The sequence below is a fragment of the Xiphias gladius genome, chromosome 14 (assembly GCF_016859285.1).
Source record: "Xiphias gladius isolate SHS-SW01 ecotype Sanya breed wild chromosome 14, ASM1685928v1, whole genome shotgun sequence".
NCBI classification, from domain to species: Eukaryota; Metazoa; Chordata; class Actinopteri; order Istiophoriformes; family Xiphiidae; genus Xiphias; species Xiphias gladius.
This window is the reverse complement of record NC_053413.1, coordinates 15,334,032-15,358,182: the sequence shown is the minus strand read 5'-3', so window position 1 is coordinate 15,358,182 and position 24,151 is coordinate 15,334,032. Positions and strand designations below refer to the sequence as shown.

At 40.4% G+C, this 24,151-nt stretch overlaps 1 protein-coding gene across 1 annotated transcript in view; it reads left to right on the top strand.

Moving 5' to 3' along the window:
• The first annotated feature begins 233 nt into the window (after positions 1–233).
• Positions 234–24,151, top strand: part of dpp6b (dipeptidyl-peptidase 6b) — a 60,202-nt gene continuing 36,284 nt past the window's right edge. The window contains exon 1 of the mRNA XM_040143950.1: positions 234–431. Coding sequence (XP_039999884.1) covers positions 240–431 — 192 coding nt within the window. The 5' untranslated portion in view covers positions 234–239. The remainder of the gene's footprint in view (positions 432–24,151) is intronic.

The window sequence follows — 24,151 nt, the reverse complement described above, 5'->3', positions numbered from 1 at the left end:
ATATCGGTCAATCCTTTCAGGCTGTGAGTCATCCACCATCCATAGATGCTTATTTACTAGCCGAGTATCTTCACCTCATCTTTTTTTTTTTTTTTTTTTTTTGACTCCATCCCGGAAAACTGGCTCCCTACCAGTAGATCTGCCCCCCCCCCCCCAAAAAAAAAAACACACGAATCAGACGAGATCCGTCCGTGGCTCTGTCATGCTGTAAGTTCTTTTATCTGGACTGGACCTATATTATGGCTTCGCTGTATCAGAGATTCACCGGGAAGATCAATACGACCAATTCCTTCCCGCACCCACCTGAGGCCAGCCATCTCCTCGGTGGACAGGTTGCAGACGAGGAAAACGCAGCCAAGACCACTCAGCAACTCGTCGATGGCAGACTTCACGTCCAGTACCGCAAGAAATGCTTGCGGGAAGACGAGGATGTAAGACACTTATGCTTTACCTGCCAACATAATCCCCACCCCTTATGAAAAAGTCTCCAGACGTATAGTGTAGATAAATCCCCTTCAAAGAGACACACACACACACACACACACACACACACACACACACACACACACACACACACACACACACACACACACAAATTTGCATATGCACTATGCACACATGCACAGGCCTATACAGTGTATACAGTATATCCCTGGAGATGTAGGAGCTCTCTCATTGGTTTCACTTTTACAGGCTGTTCAGGAAAGTTTTAAAAGGGTGATTTTTATTCTGTCACAGCTGCAGGTTTGCCTGAATTGCTGTTGTGTTTGGCTGCATGACCTTTTTTTTTTTTGTCAACCTGTCTTCAGACACTGCTGGGAAAACACCTAAGATGACCTGGTGTGGTCACTGCCTGTGGTTTTTTTTTTTTTTTCAAATTTGAAGTCAAAATTGGTAAATGCCATCTGATTTTGTGAAGCTGATGATTTGAGTCTCTATAGTTTTTGTTTGTCTGCAGAGAGGCTGCGCGTTCCTCTGGCGCTGTCTCTGGTGCTGAAGTTGCAAAGAGCAGGGTGTTTGGCTCATACACTGTGGCAAAACATGGATGTGGCGTCTGTCACATCAATCAGAGGTTCCCAACCCAATCTTTTATAGCATTTATTCGGGTTCGATGCTGTCACTATCTTGGCAGTTACTGTACTGGAGCCAAAAAATACAAAATTTGATTGAAAAAGGGGAAGAAACCTGTGTGGCAGATCGGGCCTCTTGGATGAGGGTTAATGTCTTCATGACCAGTGGCCAACTCCAGAGGCCGTTGTCCTAATAATTCTAGTTGTCCGGCGTATATTTTGAGAAATAGCTCTACTTTTTGGAAGGAAATCCTGTCCAGTTTGTATTTTTGTTGGCGCTAGAATCGGCTCTGCTGGATTATGCTTGGCTTTGGTCCATAGTGTTTTCAGAATTCGTTGTTGGTACATCATTGCCGTTGTAATTATTATCCAAGCATTTTTCTGCATTTAGCTATGGCATGAAACTAAATAAGTACTCCTCATACTGTATCAGGCAAAATGTAATTTTTACAGTATTTGATTGATATGTTACAGATTTAGCTCAGTTTATAAAGTGGTAAGAAGGGCAGCAAAAAATACAACAACTAAATATACAAAAGATCTGCAGAACACGCAAGACCAGTGTGAGATTTAATATATATATCAATAATAAATTAACATATATAGTAGATATAATAATAGTTTATCGGAATAAAGCACATCTCAGAGCTCATCTCCATACATTGTTTTATTGCCCAAACATGTTTGGTTATCTTGGCATCATCAGGGTGGCATCTGAGGTTGTTACCGGTTTCTTTCCAGCCACAGATCAGCGGCAGATTTAATTCTCCCGAGAGGAACAACCAACCAGAGAAATCATTTTCCGTTGTGTCGGGTTTGGCTGAAGTGCTCTCTGCCTCCGCGCGGGCCCGCTGAAGCGACTTGTTAATACATGTGTTGCTTGTTGCAGATGACACCAGTTCAAACCTACAGCAAACACAAGTATACTTCACTGGCCTTTTATCTTCAAATGGCTGCCAACACTGGGGCATTCCTCTGAATTATTTATGTCTGTCACATTGAGAATCAAGTGATAAGGTTGGCAACAGGCGGGACGCTGGCACTGCATGGGCTGTCAACAACAACGCCAGAGTAAACAGCAATTTCTCAGTGCTCGCCATATTCCTGTATTTCCTCCAAAGGCCTCTGCCTTCATTTTATGAGGTACTTTTATGGAGAAAATTTGAAATCAGGATTTTTAAAACCTTGGGATTGCATTTTAGGAGTGTGACCAGCAGCTGTTATTGTACACTTGGATTTCTGTTATATTTATTAGGTTTGCACTGTTAACCTTGACATCATTTTTAGTCCTGATGTCCCCCTGACTCGTGCTGAAGCATGAAATTGCCTTTTGCATCAGGAGAAGGGCAGAAACCATTTCAAGTAATGCTATTTCCAGCCCCTCTCCTCCCCCAATAACATTTTGAATGAGCTATTTCATGTTTCCAATTATTTTGCAGCGGGAAAGGGTAAAAACTTACTTGGTAATTGCATGAATTTATTTTATTTTCATTTATCCAGATATTTACCTGAACTTGCAGGTGCAGGTTGGGCTGCATTTTGAGGCAGCATTTTGCTCAAAGCTGGTAAAAAAAAGAAAAACCTTTTTTTTTTGGTAAACAGCCTTTTAATTTGTGTATTACTGCGTTCTTCTGAGCTCACAAAATGCAGGCACTGCATCTTTGTTTGCAGGAGAGGTGTGTGCGTGGTGGGATTGATTAATTGTTGCTGTGCTCTGTTTGCAAGCATCCAGTATTTGGTGGTAGGGTTTGAGTCACCTAGGGAGATATCAGGAGCAGTTCTTTCTCTTCCTTGCTACCCTTTACGGCAAATAGAAACCTGAGTGTCCTCAATTAAGTTTTGTTTTATGTAAAGGTGAAATACTGTGACATTGTACCTGCAGACTGACACCCTTCATGATCTCTCCTGTGCTGACTTTTCCTTTATGGACAGATCACAGCAGAGAAGAGGTAAATATTCCTCTTTGTTTGTGTGTCACGTTGTGATAATGAAAGACGACACGCGACTCTGCAGGGGTCATAGTCAACATACTGTACGTCGAGTGACAACACAATTATTCATGCTTTGCACTGTGAAACATGGCAGCTCCACGCTTCCTCATGAATATCTGCCAACTTCCCGCTGGTAGTTTGAATCTCTTTTTTTTTAATTCAAGTTTTTTAGCAACTTTTCCAACCGACCACAATGCAACACAAGCCAACACCCTACAGTTAATCATCGAAGAGCAGCTAACAGAACAAATCTGTGCACATAATAGTAGCTAATACCAATAAAATAAGACACACCATTAAAAATAAAAAATACAAATTAAATGCGATATAAGTTCAACAAAATGGAGCAGCACTTTTTACAATAAAAACAGTGGGAATAACAGCTTCCATTGCATCTCCCTCTTTATTTCAGTTAAAAAAGTTACACCAAACTTCTTAGAAATTTCCTTGAAAATGATGAGTCCTAATAAAATGAGAGATTCAAAAGAAGCAATGTCCATCATTCATTTTAACGGTTCTGTAAAATTAGTCTTTGTCTGACTCTTTCAGTGCCCGAGAACAATAAACCAATGATATAAATGTGAAAAAATTCCACTAAAAATACTTTGACTCCTTGTTTTTCAGTCAAGCTTCCTTCATCTCAAAGTGAAATTTCTCATCATCCTCCGTTGTGGAGTGTGTTCTAAACAGTCTCTGCTAAGGGAGACTGTGGTTTTAAAGTTTTTGGATTTATAGCCTGTCAGGTTTTTTTTTTTTTTTTTAATAATTACTTTAACACCCTACTGATTATAATTAATAAATCACAGATTCTTCCCTCAAGCTACATCTCAAAGCTTTTAACGTCTTCTGTACCTTAATCACTGATTTCAGCTACTGGCTTATATTAGCAGATAAGTTATACATAATCATACTATATTCATTTTTATACTGTTTATCATAGCAGACATTTGTATATTATAAGCACACATAACATTTTTGTTCAACATAACTTGCTGCTTGCTTATTGTGATGCGTGTGATGGAATCTGTGAATTCATATTAAACTATAAGCACCAGTCAGAAGTGATAAGCTCATTGCCCACAGGTCTACTTTAATCTGAGCCACGCATGCTGCGCTATAAAGCATTAGTAATTTGTTCTCCTCCTAGGCTACAGATTTTTGATTAAAAGTGCAATGAAAAAGTGTTTTAATTTTACTTTTGATTGCCTGCTCCTGCGTAAAATTTGCTAAGCCGATACAACAACATCCTTATAATATAGAGAAAGTGTGATATTCTGCCTGAGGAGGCTGATGCCAAAGAAGCGGTTTTGAGGTTACACAGTCTACATCTCAAGGGACCAACACAAAGAGCTATGAGCTCCATGACTTCTTTGTAGAGATAACTGGGATGTTTTTATAGTGTAACCATTGCATTTCGGGGCGTATGTCCAGCCTTTTAAGCATCAATATACCTGCATGGTTGTCATCTTTTAATTAACTTAAGTTTCATGTTGGTAAAATTGTACTTTATCAAAGGTAAATTCCTTGTCCGCATAGTTTTGTTATCCAGCTTTGGATCACAAGGAATTGGAGTTCAAAAGAATGTAAATCATAAATCACCCTGACTGTGTGACTGAAGTGTAAAATTTGATTCACATTGGTTATACTTCTGCCCAGGGCTGACACGAACACACACACACTCACACACTGCCTGTCCCCATATGCACTTAACTTTGACTTCTACTAAGAGATACTCCAGATCTGAGTAAGACAGTTTGGCCCAGTTCCCAAGTCTTGGCTTAGCTCTGAGCGTCCTTTGAGGTCCGGAGCTCGGATTAATCAGTCAGGCGGAACTCAATAAGAACAGCCAGAAATAAAAAAATAAAAAAGAGAGCAGCGAGATGTGAGAGGTTGTCCTCATTATCTCTGCGGCCAGGGTAAGTGTATGCTTCAGGGGACGACTAATGACTGAAGGCTGCCACTAGTTTTATTACCTGCTGCACTCATCCAGAATGATGAGTCCCAACATGTCAACCTCTTATAACACAGGCGGTTCAAAAAGCCAGATGTGCATTTTAAGTGCGTGTGCTGTATGGACACAAGATACTGTTTAGCTTCTTTCAGTTTTTTGGGGGGGATTTTTATGGCTCTGTTAGAGTTACGAGTTGAAAGATTACAGATAATGAGGGGAAAGAGGGATGAGGAATGACATGCAACAAAGGTCCCTGGTTAGATTCAAACCATCAGTGTGGCAGTTCAAGGTTAGAGCCTTAAACATCTGGGCCACCAGGGTGTCCCTTTGCATTTTATTTTGAAGTCACTACAGACAGTTTTTACTTCAGGCGTGACAAGTATGGTGTTGTGTTCACATTTTACCTGTTGTTTTTTTCTGACAATTTCCCTTGTGACAAATAACTACACTGATACACACAGATACAGTATAGCAGATTGTACATACAGTAGATGTAAAATATCACATGATCTAATCTGTTCAAAACCAACCTCTTTTGTCTTACCTTGCCTACTAAAACCCACACATGGCAGTGAAAACAAGCTGTGAACACAAACCTCATCACTTTAAATGTATTTGGTGAACTGGTTCCTGTCAACGCATCCAGCAGTTACGTAGCAACATTAGCATTTATTTCGAGTCGTATTTGTCCAATATTGACCCTTCTTTGAGCTCTGTTCTGGTCTTCACCAACTCCTGAGGGAAATATTTGGCTCTTTAGCTTCTCAATGCTCCACTTTGTTCACCAGCTAGTCGCTAACTGTCCGTTTATCGTTTCCGTTTCGGGCAGGTCATGTGTAGCTGCCTGCTACGGCTGATGAGAGCTGTGAGACTGCACCAGAACAGTAGAGCTGCAGGCCGTCAAACCGAAACAATCAGTTGAAAGTCAGTAAAACACGTCATAGTGCCAAGAGGAACTGCAGAGACAAGCGATAATTCTCTGTGGGTTCGTTACTACGAGCAATCCCTTTCCCATAACATGTAATCATGGGGTCCATTGTTAATAAAAAAAAAATTGATTGGAGGAGGAACTGGATAATAAGGCTAATCCCAAAATTTCATCATTTGGGCTGAAAGTGCTTCACACAGGGCAACAAATTAAAAACGAAATATTAAAAGCTATCTACAGGTCAATAAAAGACAAACTGGAGGACATTAGTACTAAATTAAGTTAAAAAAAATTATTACGCTGCAAAGGGTGCACAAGGCAAATGTGCTGTCACCCAGTGCAGCTCCTCCCCTCAGGACAGCACAGTATCCTCAGCAGGACCTCCTGCTCCGCGTTGCCATGGTTGCAAAGGTGGAGAGGGTGAGGCTGTAAGCTCTGGGAAAAAACATACACACACACACACACGCTGCTGCTAACTGGTGGCTCTGACTGTCATCTGGAGATGACGCATGTCTCACATTGCACACTGAGTGTCCTCCGCTTGTGTCATGCAACACCCTACGTCCACCGTAACGAGCATGACGTGTTTTTTTCCCCCTTCAGTCTGAAAACAGTCGATCCCCTTTGGCGCCTAATGAATACAAGCCTCTACTCCTGTTTCAGTGTCTTGGTTGCTGCTGACAGACTTATTCACTATCGACCTGTTTTTTTTTTTTTTTTTTTGCTCCTCTGTTCCCGGAGGGCATCTCCACAGGTCATCCATCCCCCGCCCAGCACCTCAGTGTTCTGTTGACACACCATCGATCATCCCTCGCACCACAGCCCCCCCCCCACAGACATATCAACAGCACATCAGCAAGCCACTCTGCTGCTGCTGCCTCATTGTGAGACTGTCCCTCTTCCTCTTGAGGATATACTGCATTATTACACAAGCTGACCGTGGTATTTGTCAGTGATTAAATACAGATAGGCCTCATTACTGAGATGATGTTCCTGCTGAACTGTTGATGCTGAGTTTCATTTGCTTGTGGTTGATTTTTTGCTCTGAAAGTCATGTGAAGAAACAAACACGTCATCAGCTTTCATTAAGCCTCCATTTTGGCATTTTGATTTCAGTTTTATTCATATTGCACTTTTAAACCTTTTCACTTTTCACAAATATTTTCATTCCAACAGTAACTACAGTCTGTTTGGTGGAAATTTAGCCATTTAAATATACATGCTGCAAAGAAATCCACTGATTTTGTCAGCCTTCATTTTTGATCTTCTGCTTCTCGATGGCAGTCACATCCTCACTAGCTCACTCCACAGACGTAACTTCACTGTGAATCTTAAAGATTTCTGCTGCTTTTAAGAACTTTATGAGTGCAGCTAAATATAAATGTCTTTTAACCCAGCTCGTTCCAATTCCCTTTCCTCCTTGAGTTCATGTCTCTCTTTTTTATTTATAACTTCAGGCAATGTTTTCAGTGTTTTCCTTTTGAGGATTAGCTTTGGTAGTTGCATGGTTGATAATCAGACGAGGAAAGAGCAAGTATCGTCTTCTGATTATCAGCCATCAAGCATTAGTTAACTTCACTGCCTGCTGTTTGTTAAAATTGCTGAGTTTTTATACGGTAGGTAGTGTCACTTCATTGATGTTTTAAATGCCAGACATGCAGGAGAACATTTTTTTTTATAGCTTTTCCATGCACTGTGTCTGTTTTGCCACTAGAGACTGTTGTGTTCCAATCATTGTGTCAGGTCTACACTGTACTGTACACATCACATCAACGTACAGTACAGTAGGTGAGACTCAGACACAGAATTTACCGCTGCCAATATTAACGTAGGAATGTGCCATTAGTACCAAATTCTGCCAAAAATCCTTTTTGTACCAAAAAACAAACAAACAAATATAAAAACAAAAAACTACACAGCTTCTGTACATAAAACCAACAAGCTGGCACGGCTAAAAGTGTCCCATCCAGATCCAAGAAGAGAAGGTAATGTCATCTCTCATTAGGATTGGAAAGGTTATACAGTCACCTAGCAACATCAGCCACATTGATGGATTGGTCTGACACAGACAAAGACCTTTTTCTGACAGAGAAAGATAAAGAATCATTAGTGGGGTTGCTTAATTGCAACATTTATTTCAAGAGGGGGAAAAGATCAAATTATCATAACGGTTGCAGAGGTTATGTCGTGAAACCAGAGGGTGCATTTCAGCTGCCACCAACCACAGTGTGTTCCGTTGAAGTGTCATTTAGCACGGCACTGGATCCTCCCCTTTACTCTTCTTTATGCTAAAACTGAGACTCTCATCTTCTGCTACAGTGCATCAACACTTCATGCTCACAAATGTCAGTTCCACTAGTCAAACAAGAAAATTATTCAAAGTAAATCATCAATAATGAAGACAGTACTTTAAGGCAGGGGAAGGAAATTTTTCCTAAAACATTTCTGTCAGCTGGAATTAGAGCAGCAGAGTGGAGCTGCCGTTTCTCCGGGATCCTCTCACAGACTTTTTATGGGCTAAAAGCAGGCAGCAGTAATCTGTTGTGTCACACGGGCAGATTCTCTTATCGAACCCTGCCATGATACAACAGCGGCAAACCCCCTCGGAGACACATGCACGCAGGCCCACAAGCACGTAATTTATCTGTTACATTAACACATGCACACGCAGAATTTGAATAGAAGACCGGTGCCTCAAAGTCAACAGGGTCATTGTACAGCGTAGTAGATCCTGAAGGGACAACAGAAGCAATAAGTGAGCTTTTGTAAATTTTGTTGCAACTGTGTCACTGCAGAGAAAAAAAAAAGTGATGATCCTGTTAGATCTCTGTCCTGATGCAGTGACAATGCTTAATTTAAAAGTCTTGAGGTGTGTGTGTGACTGCCCCAGAGTGACAAGATGGGACGCTAGGAAGCCGTAGCCTGTGAAACTGCAACTTGTTGTTTTTACACTTCAGTTTTTGTATAGCTTAACCATAAAAGATATAAAGTGTTAACTAATAAGCTTTAGATGTGCTGGTAAGCCGATTTTTTTTTTGTTTCTGTTTTGTTTTGTTGTTTTTTTGAACCTTTGTACAAAGCCAGGCTAGCTGTTTCCCCCTGTTTTCAGTCTTTGTGGTAAGCTAAGCTAACAAGCTGCTGGTAGTTTCATATTTACCACACAGACAGTATGTGTATGTATTGATCTTCTTATTTAACTCTTGGCAAGAAAGCAAATACCTGTATTTCCCAAAATGTCCAACTATTCCTTTAAGAACCGCACTCAGAATGATTTAACAGTCCATATTGCAACAGCCAAATTACATTAATCACTCAAAAAACAAACACCCCCCCCCCAAAAAAAACACAATTGAAATAACTGAAGCTGAACTAAAATGAGGACTTTATTCTATATGTAATTCTAAATATATGCATTATGCATAGTCAAAAGTTGTACACTCGTGGTGCAGCTCAAGTTTTTTTTCACTTTTGACACTTTGACTTGTCACTGCATGAAAAGCACAGGTGTAACTAATAACATTAGCGAGGGCTGTGTTGCATTTAGGCATACCAGTAATCCATGCCACCGAATCAACGTGCACAAAACCAGGGCCCTGGAGCTTAAACACATAAATGAAAGGCAGACATTATGAATGTAGTTAGTTACACCTGTGTTTGAAAAGCCAAAATGTCTGCTGTGGCAAAGCTGAGCAGACCCTCTCCTGCCTCCAGGCTCTGGTTTAGTCTTCTGATGAATAACACATGAGATAGGTTTTCATGTTGCACCCTCACCAGACCTCTTGTGTGCATTCTAGTCTGGCAGCCAGCGACAGGAGAGAAAAGGTTTGTCCCTCCAGCCATGAAGGTGGGTTTGTAGCTTGTTATTCCTGCTAGGAAGCTCAGCATGAAGTTGGCTGGTCGGCTTCAGCAAAGCGCAACAGGTTATATGCCGCATCTGAGCTCTGAATTAGTAGTGTGGTGTGTGTGAGTGTGCATATCTGCTAACTTACCTCTTCTGTACTGGCATGTGTAGGTCATTTTCACCATGGAGGGCTTTTTCTGTCAGGCATATTCTGTACTGCGGAGCTTTCCCCGCATGTACATCATGATCTACAGTCAATATTTCTCTCCTTCTAAGCCAAGATTCAGGTGTCTGAATGAGACCCAGAGCTCTGGGGACAGGGGAACGAGATTGCTTTTCCCTGAGCTGGGAGTCAAGCGCTGACTTCTGTGATGATGTTCAGTGTGGAGCTCACATGGAGCAGAACAGAGATGGGGGAGATAATGATTGTTTGGTGTGGAGGAGGTGGAGAGAACAGGGAGTGCTTTGAGTAATTCGCTATTCTGAAGCTGGCAGCCTGTCAGAGCGTACCCCACCAAAGACAGAAAAGCCGACCGTGATGATTGATGTTACTCCCCTCACCAGACTGACTGTTGCATCATGGGATTACAGAGACTTTATTGCTGGATGTGTTTAAGAATGCATCTTGTTGCGCTCACATTGTGGTTTATGTGTTGAGACAAACATACACACCTTATTGGCTTCACCAACAAAGCTATGTCTGTCTTAAGTATATTTACCTTGATGCTTTATTGGAAAATAGACTGCTACCTGAAAGACAAGTGATTCCTTTTTGGTGGGGATCTGTATCTGGAAATGCCATCATATGCCTGACCACTAAATTTTTGAGGAGGAATAAATTTATATAGAGTTTTTTTATTCCAGTTCTTACAGGTATATTTCTGGGGTAAAGAAATTGATGTTTAAACCTACATAAATAGATGTTTTGGCTACTTGGGGGCAACAGAACAGGCTATAAACACAACAGTTACATCTTATCACTTCATGAAGTTGTTATGGCTAACATGTCAGCAAACCTATTTACACATCCAGCAGACATGGAGCAACAGTAGAATTCAGTCGGAGTCATTTTTCTGGCTACCTGATGAATGTAACTACAATATTCATCCTCCTTTTAGCTCTGTTTAGGTCTCGAACCAAATCCTGAGGGAAATATCTCGTCTTTTAGCAGCCAAATAGTCCACTGCTACCAGCTAATTTTGTCTGTCACTTGGTGCTGGGCAAGTAATGTACTGTGGGTTTTTAGAGTTTCTTTTGCTGTGGCTGGAAACATTTCTGATGAGATTGGTGAAACTGAACCAAAATTGTGGGCTCTAAAACCAAAACAATGAGCTGAAAGATGCTAAAACGCTACATGGAGCTGAGGAAAACTGCAGAGTCGAGTGATAATTCACTGCGAGCAACATCTTTCGAAGAACACAAAGAAAATGTTGCTATTGAAAATATAAAAATATTGATTTGTTCAGCTTTAAGTTACGGGCACGACATCTGTGAGTGTAACATCATTTGGAGAAGTTTGTGCTTACTGGGTGATTTTTAGTTTACAGAAGCCAGTATTTTTCTAACTGTATTGTTTTATCATCATTCACAAGTTAAAGAAGCTCAATGCGGAGAGAATGCAGCAGCTGTCACATCTGACACTTCATTTAGCATTCCTGGAAAGCCTTGAGGGCACAGATAGTATGTTCACTTAATGACGCTTCACAGGTATCAGCTCCGCTGGGCCATGGTATTCGTCCATTTGACCTCCCAAGACGTAAAGAAATTCTAGCCTGCATCAGCCCGTAGCTGTATGACCGGCACTTCTATCAATCCAGAAAGGTGGTGTTTTGGGTAAATTGCCCCTGGGAGAAAAGTAGAGGGGAGACAGGAAAAACAACCCTGGATAAAAAGTGCCATAAAGTGGCTCAGCTCTGCATGTGGTCTGTAATGCTGATCTGTGCTGAATGGCAAGATGCGGCTAATGGCCCAGGTAAGTGGTTCAGTGCTGATTGTTGTGAAGGGGGCCGATTGCTTTGGCTTCATCCCTCCTCACTCTCCTCTGGGGTTGTTTTTCAGAGATTACTGCAGCCGTCAACAGCTGTCAGACACCTTGTTCCGTCTGATTCTCACCCAGTGATCTGACGTGACCTCCTCCGGTGTTTTGGGTTCTCGTTGGCATTCTGGGGTCTCCTTGATGACGGGGTCTTTACTTGAGAAAGCAGGGCAGTGTTTCAGTTGGAAAGGAAATGCCAGGATTCACAGCCACACAAACACACACACACAAACACACACATACGGCAAAAACACACACACACACACACACACACACACACACACACACACACACACACACACACAAACGCCACAGACCCACGTGGGCGTTCACCTCAACTTAATGTATGGAACTTAGCGCTGAGATGCTGACATTGGGATTATTCTCACTGAGAGCTGAGGTGTGTCTTGTTTATGACCAGGTCATTATTCACCGTCTCTCTCTATCCATCTACATCACTCCTCGCTCACTTTCTAACACTGACACTCATATGCAGTCCCTCCGTCACAATGAAAACACGCAAGTTGTCCCGAGTGGAGAGACTGTGGAAGGTGAGTGTGTTAAATCCTTTCAGGGATATATGTAACTCGTGTTTGCAATTGTTTAATGTTGGCCATGTGAAGCATGTTAGCATCTCTCTTCTTTTTAATTAGGCTTTTAATCAATCTGTCATTGAGCACTTGAAGGACATATTCAAAATAAATTACAAGCTGTTTCTAGGCTTGAGGAGGTGTCAGTGCTCTTTATTTATTTATTTAGCGTTCAAACTGTCTGATGATATAATGAGCACTTCAGATGACAGCCACTGTTGTAAGTTGTTAGAATTTTCTGCAAAATCATTTTCATTATATATAGAAACTTGTCAGCTCATAAACTTAATCACCAGGCTGTCTGTAGGGACATGCTGAAGGGCAATTTGTTGTTATAAACCTATCTTAAGTAGCACTACATTACAGTTTATGTAAAGTTTTATGGAGTGAAATTAATTTTTGGTTGATTCAGCATCACACTCTTTTCACTGCATCTGCATCTCCACCTGTTTGTATAAATGGTATTTAACATGTTTTTTTTTTTTTTTTTTCCTGAATGTCTTTCTTTGGTGCTGCAGTGAGATGAAAAATATAAAACCAGACAAGCAGGATCCAGCATAGAAGGGCTTTAATGCACTTTCCCCAAAGGCATTAACTGTTCCTGCACAGAGTGCTTCATCATTCCTCTCATGCATTATCAGCTTTTTTACTAAGATACATATTTAATATACACCCCACTAGACAAAGATGGACCTCAACAGCACAAACATTTAATATGAAACAACCATTGATGGGACAAGGTAATTAGACTTACTGATGTTTGTAATAAAAATACTTTTTTTTTTCACAAATTTTGTTGAATCTTAAAGCATCGGTTTCTTACTTGTGGCAATCTCTGCCTTTGTTCAGGATATACTGAGTCTGGTTTCAGAATGCACATGTGAAACTCAAGGGGAAAAAAGTTGAATGATTTCATCCAAACAGCTTTTATCCTTGTTTAAGTAAATTTTGCTGAGTCCTGGTTGCCCAGTGGTTTAAGACACTGATGTGCAATCACAGTGTTCCTGGTTTGAGTTTGAACAGGGACATTTACAGCGTGTTATTCCCCATCTCTTTCTCTTTGTTTACTGTCACCTCTATACTGTCCACTCTCTAATAAAGGGGGGAATTTCCCCCCAAAAAAGACTCAATAAAAGTAGAAAATAAATCAAATGTCAACTTCCTTTTGCTTAAAGATTAAATGTTTTTTTGCAGTGCATTTGTGGTGCATTTATCAATCTCATCAGGGACATAGTAATTCATATTCCCCTGGTGTTGGTGCACACACTTTGGAGCTCAGCAGGGCAACATGTTTCACTTGATGCTATCAGCGTCACACAGGGAGCAGGAGGCAATATAATGAAACACTGTCTGGCTTTGATGGACTCAGGCTAAGGCTTAGCAGCTGACACTGATCTAGCTGGGCGTCCTGGGGTTTTGTCCTTGTGGCTGCTCTGATGCTTGAAATATGCATTTGCTTTGACATGTTACGAGTGTGACACAAGTGTCTCAAAACTGCAACCACATCCCCTGAGAGGCTGAGCTCTGGCAGAGAGACAACAGTGTACAAGCTGTCACAACATTTTTATATTTTCTTTGTTTCAAGCATATACTATTACTATCACTATCGTTGATACTACCACTGGAACTCCTATTGGTAACAATAATATAATATACATATTTACAGTTTTTAGCCAGAGATAGCATCGTCAGTCTGTCGAGACTGGAATATCCCAACAATTATCGACTGTATTCCCATGAAATTTTGTACAGATATCCATGTTGCCCCAATGACCTGTCCTACTGTCTTTGGTGATCCCCTGGCTTTTTCTCTTTCCCCATCATGAGGTTGACATTTGTTGTTTCAGGTGAAATTACTCAACAACTATTGCAAGGATAGGTTCAGATGTTCATGTCACCCCCATAATGACATATTTGATGACATGACAACTTGATGGGCCCTTGACTTTTCTTGTACCTCCGTGACCAGGTCAAAAATCAGTTTGTCCAATATTTCGGTTAATGACCAAATACCTGCAAAACTAATGAGATTCCTGTCAGCCTCAGCTGTATATTTTGTTTAGTGCAAATGATCAAATGTTAGCATGCTAACACACTAAACTAAGTTGGTACGCATTGTACCTGCAAAGAATCATTATGTTAACATTGTCATGGTGACAATGTTGGCATCTAGCCACACAGATTGTTTTGGTTTTGCTTGTCCAGGTATCCATCTTCACTATCCTCCATTCAGTCCTATACACTGGTGGTGCAAGTAATTTTGTTTGGAATTTAGTTTTGCAAAAATCTAAAAGTAGATTTAAAAACGTAGCACCTTTAATTTTTACACTGTGGGCACCAAAAACAAAGTTCTGGGCTAATGAGATCAAAACTATCTGTGTGGCTAGATACCTCTAGAGATAAGTCAGAACGCATTTTTTTTTTTTTTTTTGTGGTCAGTTGGGTCTAGTGGCCCTTGTAAAGGGACAATATGTAAGTATTTTAGTTTAAAGCATTAAAAAAATAACGAAGATTATCAACAGAATGTGAATAAATAACAATTTTGACATTACGTCAAATATGTCTATGCATTCTGTTGCAGAAATATCTACTGAAGTTAGCATGCTAACCGGCGAGACCCAGCCCGTCATATCTTGTAATACCACTTTGTACCTTAAGAGGCGATAGTGAGTCGCTGTAGCGTCCAGACTGCCCAACATGAGAAGACGATGAAGTAATAACTGTGAGTAGGCTATAAACCTGTGTTGAAGCCATCTTCTCTCTGCGATATTCCTCCACTCTTACCTCAAGCTCAGCTACTGGTGCTGCGGCTCCAGCTGCTCTCCCTCCCCCTCGCGTTCCTCAGCCTCTCGTGGCTCGTCCTATACTCCTGCCACCGCTACGTCTTCCCTGTCTCTCTGACTCAGCAGACTGGGTGTGAATTCGTCGGTGTCAGTTCTAACAATAACCGAAGAAAATAACCCACCCGTTACACAATCAGATTGCAAAGTAAACCTGTGTGGCAAACATTATTCCCCGATCCATGCAGGTTTGGCAACATGTCAGCAACTGCCCCATGGTGAGGTTAGAAGCCAACCAAGAGTGCATCTCATTGTTTTGTTCAGCAGGGGTGGACACCCCAACTTTCTGGTAATATCATGCCTCCAATTTGTTTAGAGTATGAATTTGACAGTTAGCCAATTCTTACACATTGCCCCTTTAAGCAAAGATGATGACTATTGAATGACAGTAATAACACTAGAGAACCTTGCTTATTGCTTATTCTGAGTTGGCATATTATTGGATTTCTGTCTTTATCTCTGTGTTTGCATATAAATATATGTGTGTGTTTGTGTGTATTTGTGTGTGTGTGTGTGTGTGTGTGTGTGTGTGTGTGTGTGTGTGTGTGTGTGTGTGTGTGCGTGTGTGTGTGTGTGTGTGTGTGTGTGTGTGTGTGTGTGTGTGTGAGAAAGAGAAAGATACAGATTTGTTTGTGTGTGTATGCGTGTGTGTAAAATGTCTCTAGTACTAATAAAAAGAGAGAGAGAGAATAATTAAACAGAAACTAGACTAGAAAGTTTTTGGTTAGTTGGCAGGGGTCCTTGGAAATGTGGTATAGACTGATGATGAAAACCTTTTCAAACACACAGTTAATGAAGCACTATTCATTCAGATGCTTCTAATTTGCTTTAATCACTCCCCTCAGAATCTCTGCTATCCCATTCTTAAGAAAAGTACTGATATATTAATTACCTTCTCCTTGTATGTGATTCATTATCATTTCCTCCAGCCCAATTATTCAAGTTTTGTACACCGGTGACTTGTTTATTTGATGATTTGTAACTCCCTGATCTGAATATATAGCACACGTTGCTGCTAATTCATTCTTTACTGCCCTTGTGGTTGCGCTTTATCTCCAACAAATTTCCATAACTACTTTCCAAAACGCAGTTTTAACTTTTTTCTTCTTTTCATTTTATAACCCTCTTATAAGTAACTGATGAGCACACATAAAGTTCATGAGGCTCATAAGTCTGTTTTATGAGGACTGGATCAGCAGATGGGATAATGCTCTCTAAATACATGCTGTCTTACCCTGCTTGTCTCTTTCTCTATATATGCCAGCTGACGATGTGCTATACTTAATGAACAACTTTACTGTTCCCTTTTTGGCATAATTTTCTCATTGTTGTGTTTTATTATCTGCGTCATATCCACTCAGAGAACCTGCAACCCACTTCTGTTTTTCACTGCTTTCTTTAAGCTCACAGTTGATAAAGGTGCCTTTGGGTGTTTTTTTAAATTATTGCAATCTTCAGAAGACGCTTTGATGAGATGAACTCGTGAAAGATACTAAGATGTTTTCTTAGAGTAGCTGTAACTTTCCACACATTGGGTTTGGAAGATTTACCAGCCGATGTGCAGATTTTGATGCTAGAAGGCTTTTTCAGACTCGCTTGCTGAAGTTTCTCTGTGCTCATCTTAAATCTAAGTTTAACACGTACATGCTGTAAGAAGAGGATTTTATAGCGTCACAACAAGTTTAGAAGCCAGTCATAGTCCAATATGCAACTTAGACAATTGGGATGTGGAAACTTGAAGCCTCCAGTGCACAAACACACTTCTGTGAAGCAGAAGACATCTTGTTCAGTAGTTAAACTTTCTGAATGAAAAGTGTTTGCGTTAGAATGTTTTTAATGAGGGGAAAGGAGGACATAAAATTTTTATAACTATTAATGAGGTAACTGAACTTTTTTGAGGAAAGCACAAAATTTCATTCAAAACTGAGTATTTTTATGTCTTAATATACGTCTGGGGGTTTCATGATGGATAATTAATATAAACAAGGCATGATATGTGAAATCACTGGCCAGTGATGAAGTGTGAGAATTGGGTTTTCTTTGAAAACAATTCAAGTAGTTCAAGATCTCTCTTCTGAGCCCAAACACAAATAATTGGTTACTTTCATGGCTCTATAGTGCCCCAAAAGGCTCTTGTCCTCCAAGCATTGAGTGTCCTGTAGTTCTTGTTTGTCTTCTTTGTTTTATCTTTCTGAGAGCAGAGTCTGACTTTGTGTTTGGTAAATTTAAGGAAAATTAGGTTTCATTAGCCTTCGTATGAGATTATAAGTACATGGGAACCTAATGTAACTCTATCAATAAATTAAGGGTTGAGGGCCTGGATGTCCTGGACTACTGAGATCTATTATGGAGGCCAAACTTTGACCACAGTGTGAGCCTCCATTATTGGCAACCTTAGTACTGTAATACTGTTTCCCCTCACACTTATTTTCTCCAGGGGTGCAGTTTTCCCTTGGCAGGGTCCCATTTTGATCTCTGAGGCTGCTGTTTTTGTCAGACAATGATCTGTATGGATCTTTTATTTCCGTTTGAGTTTGAAGGCATTTGCTGAAAAGCTGCCATGCTGCCTTGTTGCTTGTTGTACCGACGAGACAATCTTTTCCCTCAGGAGAGCATCTCGGGTTGAAAGTTGTGATGTTCAGGTAGTGCTGCTAGAGCTGGTGGGATCATGTTGTTTTGGGTTCACAGGAGCAAAATATTTTGGGTTACTCCATATGACATTATTTCTATGGGGCTCAGAGCAACACAGTAGACTGTGAAGCATAGAGCCTGAGTGAGTCAGAGGAGGTAATGTGAAACTGTAACGGCAACTGGGAAAACATAAATGAATATAAAAATGAACCAATTTTATCCTCAGTTCCCATATTTTCCCACAGACATCATACAGTTCAATTCAAATAATAGAGAATATTCTGTGCATTCGTTCTTCTAACATGCATTTCAAGTAGTGATTAAACATTTAGCATTTGTACTACACAGGGAATGTAATGTGTAAATTGACAAGAAATCATGTATTAACTGAAAAAAAAAACACAAGGAAAAAACAGGAATCCCTTTACCTTTTGTGCAGAAATGTCCTGCTTCCTTGCAGGATTTGTATCTTAACTTTTTTTTTAATCTTTAGATGGGAATTAGGATGGTGATGGGAGGAAGTAATTGCCTCGATCACATCATATTGGATTTAGTGTAGATGTCAGTAACCAACTGGGGAAAGAGAACATGCCAGCCTGCAGAGGAAATTACAAGTTGGAGGCAATCAACAAATACACAACATTAAAAAAAAATTCCACCATATTAATACATTTAAAAATACACTTTATGCCAGGAATAGGGCGCGTTCAGCTTCAAATCACTATGCAGAAACTGACTGTGCAGCATAGAAATAAATCCATATAACAATATCGATTTCTTGCTTATGGACTTTAAAGTTTACTTTAAAAATGTACAATATGTAATACAAAAAACCTACAGGCGTAGTGTCACAGAATAGTGTGAACCAACTGCCACTTCTGATATTACTTAACGAGTAAGCTGAGCCTGCCCAGAAAAAAACTTTGGTCATGGTGGGGGTCAAGAAGCGAGGCTCAGAAGCTAAGGAATGATACAAAGTTAATGCAATTTCAATCTCCAATCCAGAGGAGACAATGGTAGATTAATTGTTTCCCCCGTAAAGTCCTCTCTCGGTAAAGGCCAATGATGAGTCTGATTAAAGACTTGTGGGCTGGTTAATTACCTGTCTGAAATGTCCAGACAGCGAAGACCTGCCTCCGCCTGCACTCTGAAAACTTTTCTGCCTTCATCACTCCGCGTGTTTTCTCAGGGCCCAATTGATGGCCTTTAAGTACAGTAATGATCTGTGATTAACTACGCTGCTCTGTCCTTAACCTGTGATTTACAGCCGCAACTCAGCAGACAGGAGCGGAGAGGCAAGGAGCAGTATTTGCACTCAGAGAGGCAGGTGTGCTGCCAGTTGGACAACTGAAGGAGTCACGGCAGGCCAGAGGGCGAAGGGGACGTGACTGATGATTGAGTTGGCCCGGGCTGACAGCTGGCAGCACGGTTGAATGGAAACAGCTTGTTCCTAAATCAGCAGCTACTGTTGATTGATAGGATTGTATTGCCATTGTGCATGAGAACAATTTGAATTACAGCCATGCCGATTTATTTATTCATTTATTTGCATGTTTTATTCATTTATTCAATTTTTGTCATTCTAGAAGATGATGAGGGTCGCCCTGCCTCAGAGAGCTGTTGACCCTTAAAGAGTTTCATTTCCGTCAGATTCAATGGTCCAAGCCCTGTCTGAGAGGCAGGGCTGTAAGATCGAGTTCCCTCAACACATTCCCCACCCCGCAGAAAATTTAAACTAGACACGTAAAAATAAAACCTTTTAACATGTTATATTTGCAATCTCCCTCAGCTGACGACAGTAGCTAAAAGGAAATAATTTTTAACAGCTGTTGCTGTTGAGGAAGTAGTCCATTGCTTTATTTCTTCTCACAAGCATTACTGTAATGCTCTTTACTCCGGGCCCCCCCCGTAAGTCAATTGCTCGCCCCCAGCTCATCTAAAATGCCGCAGCTAGGCTTTTGACAAACTCTAGGAAATCAGATCACATCACTCCCATTCTTGCATCTTTACACCGACTCCCTGTGAGTTTTAGAATTGATGTTAAGATTTTGCTTATAACTTTCAAGGCTTTGTATGGTCAGGCTCCTAGTTATATTGCTGATATGTGAGTTCCTAAGGAACCACAGTTCATCCAAAGATCCATGGGCAGGGTCCTCCTGGTTGTTCCAGTCACTGGCAGCTGCCCCTCAGCTTTGGAGCTCCCTGCCTGAGATACTCAGGCTAGCTCTGTCACTTGTTAAATCTCGCTTTTATCAGAAAGCCTTTTCTTGAAATTTACTCTGCTTTTTTTATCCTGTTTTGGTTTTATTTTTGTATGCTCCTCACATCGTTTTACTGTTTTATTCTTTGTTATACTTTTAAATTATTCTTGTAACCTAATTATTTTAGTATTTTTACTGTTTATTCTGTTTTATTTTACCGTTAAGCTCCTTGTAGCTCTATCTAGAAAAGTGCTTTATTATATTACTCTTATTTCTCATGTATTATTTAGATAGATAAATAGTCTTTACTGTCCCAGGAGGCAAATCCAATCAGATTCTCAGGAAAATACTGAGATAATGACCTCAGTGGTCGCTACAGCTCTGCTGAGAGGTCTGCTCTGCCAAGTATAAAATATACACCAAATCCTGCATATGAAAAGGTCACATTTTAACATACTGACAGTTAGCACATAAGACTCAAATCCAAAAACATGGGTTGCTGTTTAGTAATGTTTGAAACATTAACACCACAAAGACAATAGAAGCTATCACTCAGTTTACTTGGCACTTCTGTGACACTGACTAAATGTTAAAATTATAAACTTTGCAAATGTAGTATTTATTGCAAATCTGTATTGCAAATTTGTATTATGTTGCATTAGATTGCACAGGTGTTGATGATATTATGTGTCCCCTGTTCATCACTGTGGCGGTATTGTGCTGTCTGTATGTTGGAAAAAAACCCCAGGCGTGCATTTATTCATTAGCATGGTAGATAATGGGTTGTTGGTTGGCATTGTTGGTTTTAAGTGGTTGTGGCTGTGTGAGGCTTTCTGCTCTGCTGTTTGGTCTGTGGCGAGAGCACAGCTGATAATGATCAGTTATCAAACAAAACCATCCCGGCCTTTGTCAGGTGTCCTCATATCGCTCTCTCTTTTTCTCTTTCTCTTTGGTCTGCACTGAAACACTGATGGCCACAACTGTAGACAGAGAGAATCAGGGATTCAGACTTTTACATCCATTATTCACAATCTCCATCGTAAGAGCACATTTTCTTCCATTCATCAAGTGAAATGATTTGCATTTTTAATTACTGTTTGGCCATCCCAACCTACAAGTTAATGTATTTATATTAAAACCTAATTTGTGTCTGTGTTTCTGTAAATAAATAAACCAAGAAAAAAGCTATTGTCCAGGAATTGTCCAGTGAGAAATGTGCTGAATATCTATTTATTTTTTGACCAACATAAAGATGCCTGACAGCTAGTGATCACTGGAGGGAGCTAGCATGCAGGTGAAGACTTCCACGCTGTTTAGTAACAGTTAAATAAATGGCTGTTTTTTGATCCCCAAGAAAGAAAGAAAGAAAAAGAAACACTGCCAGTAACTTCAACAACATTCCACACCCTTTGTTTGGTGCAAAGTACTTGATTAAGGGCTCTGGAAGAGAAGAAATTTATTTGACAGGTGCCGCCTAGAGATGCTGTCTCAGGCAGCACATAAACCATTAAATGATAAAACAGAATTTAAATGAAAATGATGTCAATTAGCTGATAAGAATATGTTTTGAAGGAGACCATGTGTTGTAAAAACAAAGGCTCTGTTGGCACACTCTGACCCCACAAGGCTGCCTTTTCTTTTGCTTCTCCAATTAAACCAGATTGTTTGTTGTTCCTCTGGAAGGTAATTGTTGCCAGAAACCTACGTGTAATGTGTTGTGATATTCAGTCTTTGTAACCCTCGCTGTGTTGGGTCTCTTCTCTTGTTTATTAGAGCTTGGCTGGTCTCTTAAGCACTCCGTATGTTTGCTTTTTTATTTAAAGCAGTTCTTATCTTGTAAATACTGCCCTTTGGCTTTCACCTCTCTAAAAAACTTTAAAACTGTTCAAATTTTTGTGCAGCTAATTGTCAGGAGCCCGTATCCTCTGACAGCGAGGTGAGTTTAATCTTTTGCTGAGTGACTGTGGAAAGCACATTAGCATGAGCGGAAACAGATAATAAGGGGAGGAGAGAGGCTGTCACACATTTGAGGATTAAACTGTAATCTTCAGTTGGAAAATGTATTTAATTCAATGCAGTTTGCTGATTTATTGCGCTATCTATGCAAAACAGACCCTGTTACACATGCTTTATATCTGAATTAGATGATCTGAATGTGTTTTGGTGAGAGGTAAACAAACAGGCTTCCTGCTCATGTCTCAGTGGAACTGTCCACAGCCGTGGTGCTGAAATCTGTCTTGGCAGTGGGCTGGTCATGCAGCTCCCTCAGGCCATGTATGGAGCTGCGCAGTGACAGCAGTGCCAAATTTTGTGCTTTGTATGATGGATGACCTTTTAAAGTCGAGTGCCTGAATCGTCCTGCCACCGTAATGTGTGTGTTACAACTTTGTATCCAACTCCAGTCTTATCACTATTTTCTTTGCACGATTATTAATTCTCTGATATTGTCATTTCGCTCATCTGTTGGCCTGCGCTCTACATTGATTGTTATTGCTCTCAGTCAGCGACCCACAATGACTGAATGAATGTAACAAATTTTGTAATAACATGAGGCAGAAACCGTATTTAATGAAGATCATTCACAGCAATACCAGATTCACTTAATAAGGTCAGCACTGGTTGAATCGGCGTATCTGCATTTACATACACCTCTGTAGTGAAGGCATCTCTGTATATCACTACTTTTAATTTATTTAGAAATTTGAAAAAAAAATAGGGAGATTTGTCAATATATACAACTCTACTTTATATAAGATTTAAGAGGAATTGCAGGAATTGTATTGACGGAGGATGATTAAACCACATAGTTTTCTCAGTTATGGTGCCAAGTACACGTTATGACCCTAACTGTGATGATGATGATGAATGATGATGATGACGATGGTGATGGTGGTTATCAGAAAACGAGAACACACATTCTGAAGACATTCTCCAAAAGCTGAGGAACAAAATCTTCAAAATGTGACTGTAATGAACTCACTTTTGTTCCCAAGGATAACTTCAGTTACTTTTTCCTACTATGACTATATGGCAGCACTTCACATCCTTTTTTGTTCATAATACCCAAGTAAGTAATAAACAAAGATGCAATCTGAGAATAAGATAATTTCGTGGAACGATCAAAACATTCCATGAATTATCACTATCATATAATCGTCACGAAAAATCACATATGTACTTGAGAAAAATGGACAATTTCCACTTTTTTCTGCCAATTTATAGATCCACAAATGGCAGAGAGAATTGAACATGCCCTTGCTGTCTGTAGAAACAGTAATTACCTCTTCGGGTGATAATAAAGACACTGCTACACATTACACTGAAGACATTATCGTAACAAGGCCATCTTTCTTTCACAATGATGCCAAACATATCCTTCTCCCTGCCGGTGGCTCACATCGAGGACTCTCTTTCTTTCTTTCTTTCTTATCTGGGATTGTTCAGTTCTTTTCCCTACAACAGATGAGATGACTGGTTCAAAAGGCCAAGAGCTGTGCAGAAACTGTGCATGGCTTCTGAAGAAACGCTCTCTCCTGCACGAGAGTGGTCTTTGTGTGTGTGTGTGTGTGTTTGTGCCTGTGTGATCTGTGTGTGTGTGTGTGTGTGTGTGTGTGTGTGTGTGTGTGTGTGTGTGTGTGTGTGTGTGTGCAGCACAAATAGGCAGACAAGCTGTGCTAACAAGAATGTGGATTGTGTGTACACAGAGATGTGACACACAGTGAGAGAGTTGCAGCACAAACGATGTTTTGTTAGGAAAAGGAACTATTTCTGCTCTATGTGGGAGGACGGTAGCACTGCTTCTCAAGAGCCAGTCCAGCAGCAACCCTTTGTTTTATTGGCAGACAATACACCAGCACTCGCATACAGTATGGTGGAATGAATAAGATTTTTATGGGTGTAGAGACACTATGCAAATATTTTCTCTCCTACTCCCGTAACTGCAGTGCACAGAACATTGTCAGTCATGAATGTAATCCAGTCAAGATTAGGACTAAAAATCCCTTCCGAAAAGATATGCACTGATACCTCAAAGTATTTTGTTCTTCTTCCATTGATTCCGGTTTCCATTTCCT